This window comes from Agelaius phoeniceus, chromosome 6 (assembly GCF_051311805.1).
Source record: "Agelaius phoeniceus isolate bAgePho1 chromosome 6, bAgePho1.hap1, whole genome shotgun sequence".
NCBI classification, from domain to species: domain Eukaryota; kingdom Metazoa; phylum Chordata; class Aves; order Passeriformes; family Icteridae; genus Agelaius; species Agelaius phoeniceus.
The window spans coordinates 18,534,925-18,547,801 of NC_135270.1; the positions used below are offsets into that span (position 1 = coordinate 18,534,925).

At 41.5% G+C, this 12,877-nt stretch overlaps 1 protein-coding gene across 3 annotated transcripts in view; it reads right to left on the reverse strand.

Moving 5' to 3' along the window:
* The window catches only part of TSPAN4 (tetraspanin 4), a 417,908-nt gene that overhangs the window by 15,333 nt on the left and 389,698 nt on the right, over positions 1-12,877 (reverse strand). For all 3 annotated transcript variants that reach the window (XM_077179946.1, XM_077179947.1, XM_054635107.2), the window contains one exon: positions 5,559-5,660. In XM_077179946.1, coding sequence (XP_077036061.1) covers positions 5,559-5,660 — 102 coding nt within the window. The remainder of the gene's footprint in view (positions 1-5,558; positions 5,661-12,877) is intronic.

Below are 12,877 nucleotides of genomic sequence, written 5' to 3' on the forward strand. Positions count from 1 at the left end.
TGAAGGTGTCAGTCTGACAGACTACGGAGATGAAGATGAAGCACGGGTTTTGTAGCCAAGTGCTCACTAACAGGTTGAGGACAGCTGCTCCTATGGAGCCTGTGAAGCAGGAGCTGGCTAGGCCATGAGCTAGGATTGGGACTCCAAAGAGAAAAAATTCCTAGTAAGCCACAAGGTGAGAATAGGAAGGGATGCAGCTGCAAAGATGAGCTGCAGTTGGACACTGCCTGCCCACACAGATTCTCTGTACAAAAGCACAGCAGACACAGCAATGGGCTAAGAGAAGTTCAAGGTATAAATAAAGGACATAACACAGGATCAATGGTCTTGGGACTGGAAGAAATAATGTCTGTAACTAACTGGAAGAAATATCATTGGAAGACGAAGGAAGGATGAGCAATGGGATTAAGCAGTGGATGATCCATAGCCCTAATCAAGAGGAGGTGATGAATGCAGCAGAGTTCTAACACCACAGAGACCTGAGAGCACAGAAGCAAGGGAGGGAGCACTGCTCAGTGAAGGCCAAGTCCTGTCACTGGCATCTCTAGGGAGCAGGGGCATTGATCCATGGTCAAAGATGCAGGAATGAGGAAACAAGCAGCAATGGGATTGAATGGATCACCACTTCAGCAAAGGGGTCCAGAAGCCAGAAAGGCAGATAAGCTGAGAGCTCAGTAAACTCAGAGACTTCACTATGGATGTCCAGTAGGAAAGAGAGAGTGCAGGAGTGATTTTGAATCATGTGACAAGCAACTGATTTATCCCAGGTTGATGCAGCCGAACAGTAAGCAGCCAAATTGTTGAGGGAAATGAGGGACCATAAGAAGAAAGGGGAATATGGAATATGGAGGACTTTTTTTTAGAGTCCTTTTAGACTTGAGAGCAATGTTATCTTGAAAATTGGCAAGGTTTCTAAGCAGGGATAGTTGGAGACAGGCCTGCACCTGGAGGACTGAGAAAGTTCAGGGCACATGAAGGACAATGTCTGTCACCAGCAGATTGCTGCAGTCATTTCTATCACAAAGGCTGATGTTCAGCCAATGCCAGGCATGGAAGCATTGAAGTCTTGATTCTGGCTACAACCACATTCATTTTTTGGTCACATTTACACTCCTGTCTTGTTCTCTTCACAAGTTAAGTGATAAAATTACACAAGTTTGCCTAATTGCTTACTTCTGTTCCTACTTTCAACATTTACATTTTTTTAGAAATAATTACAAACTAACAGTGCTTATTTTGGAGTACCCAGACTAACACATTTTAAAAGGGAGTAATCTATTTTAAAAGTTTCTATCTCAGTGCAACAGTGCAACTCCTGAAAAGGTGTTGGACACTTGTACATGTTTTACATTATTCTCAATATTGAAGGCTAAGTAGGCCTTATCTTCTTTGCCAAATTCCTGCAGACTCAGGAAAGCTGGGATAGGGTTTGTGAAAATAAACAGATACTCAGTCCTTGCTGCAGTGTTTTAGCAAAGCCTTGTTTTCTGGTTTTGTGAATGGGGCAAAGAACTAGAGACAGAGTAGGGGGCCTTCTATATACATTTTTCCACCATCACTGTAAAAAGTGATGAATAATATATTTTTGTTCTAAAAATCATGTTTAATGGGTGGTGGTTTCCAGTAGTAATTCTGAAGTATGGCTTGATCTAATAGAATCAATGACTGAGAACAGGGAGATGGGTCAAATTTCTTAGTTACAGTGGTCTAAACAGACATGAAAAGGCATTACCCAGCAGCAAAAGTGAGCTGAATTTGCTCACTTTAGTGAAGCTAATAGGTTTTCTGCATGCCTCTCGAATTACTGCCCGCTTAGTTAAAAGTAGAAGTGCTCAAATATTGATCACAAAGATGTTGAGGATGAAGCAACATTTTAAAAATTAATGCCTGTTTCTCATTTTCTAATGATCTCCACCTGTGACTTTAACCAGTGCTGGTGGGTAAGGAGTTTAATGCAATTCAGGGCAACTTACCTCCTAAACTATCAGAATTTTAGTCATGTTTGAAAATCACTTTGTAAGCTTTCGTAGTCTTCAGTCACGACACACAGAATTCATCTGCTTGTGTTTCTGATCCTTTTAAGGTTTGAAACGCTATTGAAAAGGCTGAGAGTTTGGTTAGCTGACGGTATTAAAAAGAAATCAATAGAATGTTCTGATTTGAAACAGCTCCCTGACCTAGAGGCTTACTAGGACTGCAAAATGAGTCCAGTGCCTTTCCTCTCAAACACTTTGGAGGTTTGCAGCTTAACCCAACTCCTTTATTGGTAACGTGAGCAGCTCAGGCATCAGCCAAAACTGCAACTTCCCCTTAAAAGACAGGAAGGGAAAAACTCAGCTTTTCCCTTGTTTCCAGTGTCTTGAAAATGGTAGGCTTCTGTTAAAAAGAGGAAAACCATCTCTCAAGGCACAAAGGCTTCGGAAAAGAAAACCTTCCTCAAAAGGTGCTCAGGCCTTTCACACTTAGACAATCACCACTCACAAGTCACTCTGTGCTCTGGGCATCCACACTCCCTGTCAAAACTCCCCTCTGATTTGTGACTGGCCAATCCCACAAAAGTCAAATGCCATCTAAATGTAGTTCCTTGGAAAAGCTTTTTCCTCCTTTTTTCAGCCAAAGCTGCCATACACAATAGTACCTAATGAATGCAGATTGGGGGTGGTCTCTAGCTTAAATCTTGGGAGAAATTAAGAACTATGCCAGAATGTGAAAGCTACTGCTTTAACCACTACTCAGGCTCTGAAAAATACTTCTACAAAGAAAGGAGTGCAAATGCAGAGGGGACAAGGGGTCATTATGATTTCTGTTACTGTCATGTTTTTTACATGGCACTTTTTTTTGTGAGGCTGCTGTTTTCCATCCATATACAGACACAGGCCATGGCACATCCAACGACTGATGTCTCCCATCAGGAAAAACTCTGTCCTATATGGCATTGTGGTTGCTCTGCTGTGGCTTTTGTTGAGAGCCTTAGGAGACAGAATGCAAACAGCAAACCTGGGCTGGGATTTCCCTTGCAGAAAATCCCCTGCATCACCCTAATCCTCCAATCAGTGATTACACTCTACTGATTAGGGATGTAAGAGATAATGATTATTACACAGAAACCCCCCAAGCTGGCATTTAGATAGCTCTATTCAACTGCAAAGTGTTTTACATAATTAACCATGATGGGATTGTCTTTGCTGCACCTCTGCAATAGTGTATTCCCACGCAGTTTTGAAAGATACATGTGAGAACCATCTATGCAGTGGCAAAAATGGATCTGTGGGAGCCCTTTGCTGTTCTCCTCAGTGCCCAGCATGGGGAGCACCATGACTTTGACACTGTGGTACTGCCAAGCTGGCACGTGGTAATTTCACAGTGGCCATGAGAGAATTATGTCCCCTGGCTGTACACAGCCCATGGAGTGACATTTTCTTGTCACCTTCTGAGCTCCTAGGAGTTAGCTAACATGAGTTTCATCTGGAACTTATAAGGCACTCTTTAAACTATAATGGGTTTCAAGACCAAAGGAATTACCAGGACAAATGACCGTGATCTGCAGCACTACACAAACCACAGATTATTGAGTCCTGCCTCAAACCCAAGCTGGTCACTGAACCTGACCATTTCCTTGAAGCAAAAAGCCAGGTCTTATTCTTTAGAGAAAAAGAATCTACTGTGCTGCTGTACAACAACATCCTACCACCAGATACATCTAACTTGGGTTTTTAGCTCTTGGATCAATTACACAGCCCTTTTCTCTCACAACCCTTTTTCCTTCCTGCTCTCTTTTTAAGCACTGCAATCACATCACTTGTTCATCTTTGCCTGTTTATATAAGGTATTTAAAATTTCTCACCATAATGTCAGTTTCCAATTTTTTTTTACATCTTTTCTGAATCCAGTCAAGTCATGAAGATTTTGAAAAAATGTGACTATATGAACTAGACATTACATATATTCTTACACCTATTTTACACAAAGGGGAGAAGTAGTATGGTGTTTATATCCCATGAGACCTCCAAAAACTGCCCACCTTTGCTATATGCTTTTAAGACTTCTTGGGGTGTCACTGAAAGCAGATTAATACTTACTACAAATATTTTAATACTAGTAGTTTTCACTACATTTTTACTACACATAATTAAGTTACTGTAAAAGAGTAAACTTTCTAATACTATTGGATATAAGCAATGATATTAAAAACATTATCTGTATTTCACATGGCTTGCTCTCAAGCTAGCACCACCAAATGCATTTCTCTTGTCAGTAACCGATGCCTTCTCATATTTGATGTATTGGAAAAAGGAAAAAGTATTGGAAGAGGAAATTATTAACAATATTGCAAGATGCTGAGGCCTTTTTGAAGGTAATTGAAAGAACTTTTCACGTGCAGTTGTTGGGATGCAGGACTGAAATTGGCTTGTTTCCTGGACCTGAACTCTTTGTCTTTCACACACAGGAGTGTTGCAGGCAACCTACTGCACTCAAAATAGGTCCTGCAGACCCAAAGATGCACAAGGAGTTCTTTTGTTCTGTTAGCAATCTCAAGGTTTTCATTTCTCAGATCATTTCTTAGCAGCCTGTTGCTCCTGTTACCTTGTATTGTCCATAAGAGGAGACTTTGGGAGCACTGGGAGAGGTTACTGTCTCTGATCTATTTAAGACATCAGGCAAGACTAAAGCCCTGTCTGTGCCACACTTGCACCTCTGGAGGAGAAAATGAGAAGGCTATGCAAGATTTTTTGAGTGAAGCCAAGGCAGTGCAAGTGTTTCTGCCTAAAGCAGGAGAAAAGCTGGAGCACTTTTCCACTCAAGAACAGAGAACATGAAATCACAAAGATCACCCCCAGGAGAACTGACTGAACTGAATATGAAACAGGTACAGAGCTAATAAACCTGAACTGTCAGTGATGGTGTTTTCTCAGACAAGGGCAGAGGAGGAAGCCAGCTACAATGTTCACCAGTCCTTAGCAGATGAACACTGGCAGAGAGCTGTCAGAGAATCAGGACAAAGGAACAGCAGTGACAACACAGCAAAAAGCATTTCCCAGTCTACCTGTGATGGAGGATGATTGAATTCTGCTGGGGAAAATGTACTGACTGTAGGAGGAGGTTACAAACACCATGCTCTGTTTCCATTTTGACTCACTAGTGGGAACAATAATAGCAGTGAAAGGAGACAGGACAGAAATTAAAAAGTGGTTGAAGAGGTTCTTTGCTAGTATGCTCTTCATCCCAGCATAAACCACCTCTTTGACTTTAAAGAAAAGGTACAGCTTGTTTCCAGTCTGACCAGCTCCTTCACACTCCACATAGCACAGAGCTGCATGGTATTTAGGCATCAACTTAGTATAACCTTCTAAAAGGAAGATGATACTTCCTATTAAAGGAGAAATAAATAAAAATTACTGCTTGTTACAAAAGGAGAGTTTGGTTGCTAATGTGCTGACTGGGTGGGAGAAAGAGAGTGACTTGGGATTTGGAGGTTTAATTAGGTTCATGCCCAGAACATGCTGTTACAGAACCCAGAAGGTAAAGAGGAAGAGGTAAAAGAGAGAGCTCAGACTTACATCTGTTTGAATGATGCTCCAGGCATTAGTGAGGCCAATATTTCCATCTGTCCCATACAAGTGAAGTCCTTTCTTCAGATCCCGCTGAGCATATTTGTCAATCTAGAACCAACAACAAAAGACACAGAACTCAACATTTGCTGAGTACCACCTTTCAGAATCAAAGAGCATGGAGCACAGAGCTGTTGGACAATGGTCCTGTACTGAAATGAATAAAAGTTTAACCAACATTTTGTAAATAACATGAGGAGTTCCTCTTCTGAGCTTATGTTCCTGTTTCCTATCACAGAAACCTTTACTACATCTTTTCCCTTCTCACATAACTACCAAAGTACTACAGGGGAGACTGGATGCAGTTTAACCACTCATTTTTGCAAATAAGCCTATCTATGAAATCATTCATCTACACCCAGTGTTTCCCTTTAGTTTAGTATATTTAATTGGACCAAGTGCATTAATGTGTACTCCTCCATAGTGGAAAACAGACAGACATAGTGCATTCCCTAGTGATTGCCCCTCTGGAACTTGTCATTCCAACGGGGAAGAGGTGGGGGCGTGTCTAAAATGATGTAACCAATGCTAATTTTAAGTTAACAGAGGCAGCAAAGGTATTCTGCTTCTCCCATACACTTAGGCTTCACTTCTGATTTGTGCAGTCAGAATTGCTTCCTGACTGCAGCTGCAAAAAAAAGTGGATGCAAAGTATCTTGCACAATGTTAAAGAGGAATTTTCAACACACTACATCATAATTATTAAGGGAAAAATATAAAGTTACTCAATAGTATGACTACAAAAATACTCTGACCTCAAAAGCTCACCATGTCCTGGAAGCCTCTGCTGTATGTGCAAAAGACTGTGCTTGATCTGTCCAGTTCTTTTGTTTCCTTCCTGAAAGTTTACCAGCATCATGTTGAGCCAGTAATAAAAAAGCTTTGAGGCAGTACAAGAAACAGCACAAGTTAAGATTAATTACAACTTAATCTCAGCACCTTAACTATCATGCAAGGCCTTTCTCATGGATGCCTTCCTTAAACAGTAGGTGCTGTGATCCCTCTGTAATTATCATGTAAGCTGCTTTTGGCTTTACACAGAGATTATACACAGTCACTGCTATGTTAATTAGAAGAGAACACCAAAGCTGAAAGCTGTCATTAAATTTGGAATTAGTTGAGAAAATTACACGCAATAAACGATAAACTTATATGTGCTGGGGATTCCTAGCATTCATTTAAGAATTAGATTGAACTGTGTTTCAGCTCTGCACTTACCCTCAGCTCCCTGTGTCTCAACTGGACCTGCTGTGATCTCCAGCAGTGCCATCAATTAGGATGGAAGGGCAGGGTTGTGATGCCAGTCTCAGAGAGGCCTGGAAATTTAGTTAATGTCCTACAGAGGCAGTGAGGTAAATTAATTGTTGGAAAACTAATTCTTATTCAGAAACTGACAAAGGTGAAGAGGAACAGGGTAACTAAGGGCAGGTGAGGACAGAAATCCAGCAAGGCAATCTGTTACCTTGAAGATGAAAGAGAAAGGTTTATTTTAAATATTAATTTATCTCACCTGAGAATATCTGCCCTGTAGAGTGAGAAAGCTACACCCCAGCCTTAGGTTCATATCAGCAATTCTTATCTGAAGGGTAAATGCCATGTTAAAAGGATGCAAAATGCGAAGTTTGCACTTCCTTAATCAAGTTTTGCTTTGCAATCTTGACATCCTATTTGAGATGGATCATGATAATTTATTAACTTAACATTGACAGAAGATCAAGAGCAAAGTTTTGTTAGTCCATGTGTGCTTTAACATGGTCTCAAGAGATTGTGTCACCAAGCATTACTGATCCTCCTTCTACCTGGAGAAGCCTCACTAGCAAGCGACTTGCTGAGGCTTCCTCATAAAATTTAACCACTTTTGCTGCACAAAGAGTGCAAAGCCTTTATACTGGGAACACAGGTGGCATCAGATTTCCATATTTCAGAAACTGAGTAACCAGCAGAGCATTAGTCAAGAAAACAGGCATTGTGACCAGTTCTCCCAGTGCTATTTCACAAAGCCTCAACATCAAGTCCTGCACATGGTATGACTCACCATTATTTGTTGTTTTAAAAAGAAAGTGCATGCTTGAATCTTGCATGGAAGATGATGTAATGATTTTTTGGAATCCCACACCACACCTGTGTCTCATTTCCTTATCTCTCCCTCATCTCTGTGCAGGCTACCACTTTGAAAGAGGCAAACACATGTTGTGGAATGGTACTGGCAGATTGTTTTACCTTTTTATTTCATGTCCACTGACAGAAAACTGGAAATACCAGTTTTACACATATACACACAGTGAGAACTTAGATTGATTTGAGTGATGGTAAAGGTAGGATTTTACATAGCTCTGTTTTACTAAAGTTTCCATCTGACCTTCTAATTAAGTATGCTGCACATAAAGCAGTATGCTGCTCTCTGAAGAGCAGCTGATTTAAAATCTTTGTCACAGAGCTACTCCTTGAAGCATTCACACTCTTCTGTTTGCTTACACTAGGGTCAGAAAGGTGTTGATCAAACCCTAGGAATAACCTTGTACAGAACGACTGAGTTTGTGGGTGGTGACTGGGCTCCAGCAGAAAGGGGGAACAGGGATTGGCCCTTGGCCTCCTGGCACTTGTGTCTGCAGCTGGAGCAGCAGCAGGAGGCCCCCCACCCTCTGTGTCTCCCCTGTTTCCATTTGTTATTAATGTGTTACCTTGCATGAATTAATCAGTGTGATGTAGCTTGGACTTCCTGAGAGCCCAGATGAAATTGAACAGGAGGGCTGCTCTCGTTCCCACTGAGAGCAGCTCAGTCTCTACGTGCAGTCCTATTAAAAGCACATTGACCTCTGCTCCAATAACCTGTGTGCAAGGTTAAAAGATGGGTATTTTTCCTCCAGTTGAAGCACTGCTTGAAGCTCTAGACATACAATTCCTACTGACTTTGACTAGAGAGGGGTAAGTAAAACCCAAAGCTGATTTGTGGGGCACAGCTGGCAAGTGCTCTCCCAGGTCCTCCTGTTTCCCTCTAACCTCAGTTCTTTTTCTTCCTCAAAATATTTTTAGAATAACAGGAACTTTTCAATATGCCTTTATTCTAATTGTAACTTTGATTTAAGTGAAAACTCCCAAAACACCCCCAGCTGTCTCTTCTGCATTTCATTTTTTCAAAAATGATCTTTCTGAAAATGAAATGCTGCGTCACAGTGATTCATCACATCTCCTGACAAATGATCCTACCTAATATTCACCAATCTGTCAGCTTCCCTTGTTTGTCTCTGAGCTACCAGTCCTCAGCCAGGCAAAATGTCTATCTCATATCAGGACTGTAGTATTATACTTATATTCTGCAATTTGAATCTGCTGCATTCTTCCATACACAAGCCATGCTCTTCACAAATCACAGCTCTAGTGAAGTAGCACAAAGAAGAATAACAAAAACTCTGCAGACAAACTGTTGCTCCAAATGAGGTGCCTGTTTTTAGATGTGTGGAATACCAGGGATTTCTTTAGACTAAAGAGTTTCTTAAAGATTTGGCAGCAAGAACCTTTTATCAATCTGTTAGTGAAGAAAAGAAAAATACTTTTCCTCCTTGGGACTCATCAGTCAACAGGTGAGAGGTGAAAGCTTGAAGCTGGCATGCCATCCATGTAAATTCCTGTGAGCCCTGGGTTCACAGACACACTGGAGCCTTGCCCATGCTTCTCAGCCCCATCAGGTTCCAGTGATGTTTCTGGTAGGTTAAATGTGTCCCAGTGTGGTGATCCACTACAATCCATGCCTTCAAGAGAAGCACTTCTCAGAGCAGAGCAGGCATATTGCTGCACTTTACTTAAGCTAAGATCCTGTTCCTACTGAAAAGAGGAAATATTTCCTCACTGATTTCCATTAGGCCCTAATAGGGCTCTTAAATCTCTCACTGTCCTATTAAAAAGACTTTCTAAAAAATATATACTGATCTAAGGTGCACAAGTCATGTGCAGAGAGTTTCAGGCAATGAAGGAAACTCAGTATTTGAACTGCAGAAGAGAAAGCTACAAGAGATGTGGCAGGATTGGAGAGAACCTGCCACAGAGGTCAGGAAAAGTGGCTGGAAGCTGGATGCAGCTAGAGAGAAAGGGCAGGGATCTCTCTGAGCCTCACCTGAACTACAGCTGGGACAGAACATTGCCTAAAAAAATCTTACTCCAGCCTGCATATAAATTCAGGCCAAATTAAAGTGTTTCCTTCTTAATTTGCAATCCCTTGAGGCAGCTACTTAAGCTGCAGCAATGCACACATAAGGCTGCTTTTACTGTCGGCTTTGTCCCCTCAGTGCCCCAGAAATCCAGAGCCTCTGAGAGCAGGAGTGTGGCTGGCTGGCTGACAAGCCCAGCTGGAGAAGCCAGCACACTTCAAGAGGACCTGGGGCTGTCAGACTCTACCTTGTCTCCTTGAATAAGACAAGCTAAGAATAATTGAGGATGAGATAAAAACTATGTAACAACAGCGACAACAAACTCCTGCTTAGCACAGACATGCTGGAAGCACTACATGAACATTCTGCACTGCAAACAACCAGGTTTATAATTAATTCCATCTCTCCTTTACAGATGGGGGGCTGTAGGGACCTTCTCAGTTCCTGGGGGTGATTCCACAGACCTCTCTGTCTAAATGAAAGGCTTTGGAGTTTATGTACTTACTGTTAAGGTATGAAACAGAAGACAAATACTGTTCCCTCAAGAAGCCCAGTCCTGTAATTTTGCCTTTGATAAGCAGCAGGAAGTGCTTTGAGCAAAACATCTTGGGCAAACAAGAGAATTGTGTCTGTGCAGAACAGGGGTATTATCAGTATTTACAGCTAAGATGAGGCACAACTTTGATCAAACTGAAGCTCCAGCAATATTGAAGGCAGAGTCCTTCCTTTGTCCCAGCACACTGAAAGGGAAGGTGGCTTTACTGGAATCTTCCCTGAATAAAGGTCAAAAGAAGGCTTTGGGGAGATCCTTATTAACTCCTTTTGAACTTGTTGAAAGCATGACATGTCACTTAGATTGGGCATAGCCTTTAGGAAAAGGCCAGAGGATGCCAGCTTTCTAACCTGCAGGCAACTGGAGACTTTTAATTTCAAGCCTCAATGCTTTCCTACCACCACCTGAACAAAACTTCTCCCCAAAAAGTCCCCTAAACTGGAGAAAGCCTCTCAGCAGTGCTCCAATATAGGTAAGCAAATATTCTTGACCTTTCTGGTGATTGCTTCCCCTACCTCTGTGCCTCTCCAGCAGAACAGGAGAGGCTTTAAGGAAATGACAAAATATCCAATAGTTTCCCACCGGGCAAAACTTTTAATTTAATGCCTTGATAATCATTCTCTACAAATAGCAGGCAGTGGGAAATCGAATGTAAACAGAAAGTTCCTAATCTATAAGGTCATTTGTGGGAGCTTTTGCCTGCTAAGAAGAGATGAGATTGATTGTACCAACAGTTAAGGCTTGTTTTAAATGAGATGTCCCCGAGCCTGCCTATAAGAAGCTGAGAGCCATAAACGCTCCCCTCACCACTGAAATCTTCCTTACACCATCTGCCTAGAAATAGAAATCTTGTAAGATTTTAGTAAGTAAGAGATACTGCATGATTTTTGGTGATATTTGGCAGTTAAGGAACAATATGCTAATTTCTTGCCAGTAGCATCCATGTTGCACATCTCCAGAACACTTCGCTCAGTGCTCTGGGATTCCCTTCCTCATTTTTTCCCCAAATGTGAAACAGCTTCAGGACTTAATGTTTAGGTTTTTTGTTTTGTGGGGTTTATTCTTTTTTGTAATTGCTTCTTTTAACACAGAAAGCCACTAGCTAGTGAATTCTCTTCTCCTAACTTGACTGCAAAAGCCAACATCAAGCATCACCTTACAGATCTTCTAAACTTCAATAATTTAGTTGAAATACTTATTTCTCTAGCAGTGTTTGATATCAAGGGAGATGCACTGGCACTGGCTGTGTAACTTCAGAAGAGTAAAGAATACAGGAAGAGAAGATCAAAGGAAATGGTCTGGGAGCAGAAAGAATGGATGCTTCTGAAACCTACTGGCTTAGGTCAGCTGAGGTAAGACCTTACAGCTGTGCCACAGGCTCTCTACAGAGTCTTGAAAAGCCACTGTTTCTCTTGTTTCAGCTGTTTGTAAAACAGGAATAACCTGACTCTAGTCATGCCATAAAGTTAATAATATAACAAATAATTTGCAGTAGGCATTTGAATATCAAACCCATTGTGGAAGAAGAAGCACTTGTACAGAATCTGAGACAATGAATGGATTTTCTAACCTGAGAGAGAGAGAGAGAAAGGGAGGGAGGAACCTTCCCAGCACTTAGAGGTAAAGCTGAGCTTCATCAGGAAGCAGAAGGAAGGAAAAGCACATCTTGCACTGGCCTGGAGCAGGCAATTGGTGAAACTACAAGAGAAAGAGTCTCCCTCCATGTGCTCTGGCAAGAACCAAGAAGTTGCAATGGTGTTTAATAAGAAAGTAATAAAGTCAAAGAACTTGGATTTTTCAAACCAGTGTTTCCAGGGCCAAGGTTTGTGCATATAATTAATTGCAGTTTCAGTCACTGTCTTCTGCCCACCATAACCTGCTTCTGTTTGAGTGCAGGCAGCAGCAACCAGCTGAGGTTGCAGAAAAGGAGCCACTGAAAAATCCCTGTACTTTTCATACTATTAAAATGCCAATGAATGCCACAGCAGCTTTAGTTCCTCTGTTTTAAACAGGAGATCACAAGGATGGCAAGTCACTAGAGTCTGCAACTCAAATTTTTTCATGCAAGAGCAAATTCAAATGTTTCTAGCAAACTGCACCAGATTTTGTCCAAATGATGCCTTTTAAGGTCCAAGGGAGAGACAGGCATTTTATCATTGTTTAGCTTCCTATTACTGCTGGTATAAGGGGAAATACACTGCTCTGTAGCCAGAGGCCACAGCATGTAACCTGTTCTTAGGCACAGCAACAGCTGAATTAGTTGTGAGTCAGGTCCCCAGGTTTGTTTAAATAAAGCACATCATAACAAGCTCAGAGACACAGGCTCAAAATGTTTAGCTGCAGCTGTGCAGTTTCTTGGCTCATTTAGAGAATGAAGCCAGTAGCAGAGCTAACACCTTATTTCAGCTGTCTGTATGGCACCTGAGCACAGGTACTGCCCAATGAGATAGTCCAAGACCTCCTTTAAAAAACCCTCAATCTTTATTTTTAGTGAAACTAAGGGTACAAGCTTTAAATATGAATTCTTGCCTTACTGCTTCTTGTTTTAAAGGAATTGGAATGCTGCAGCA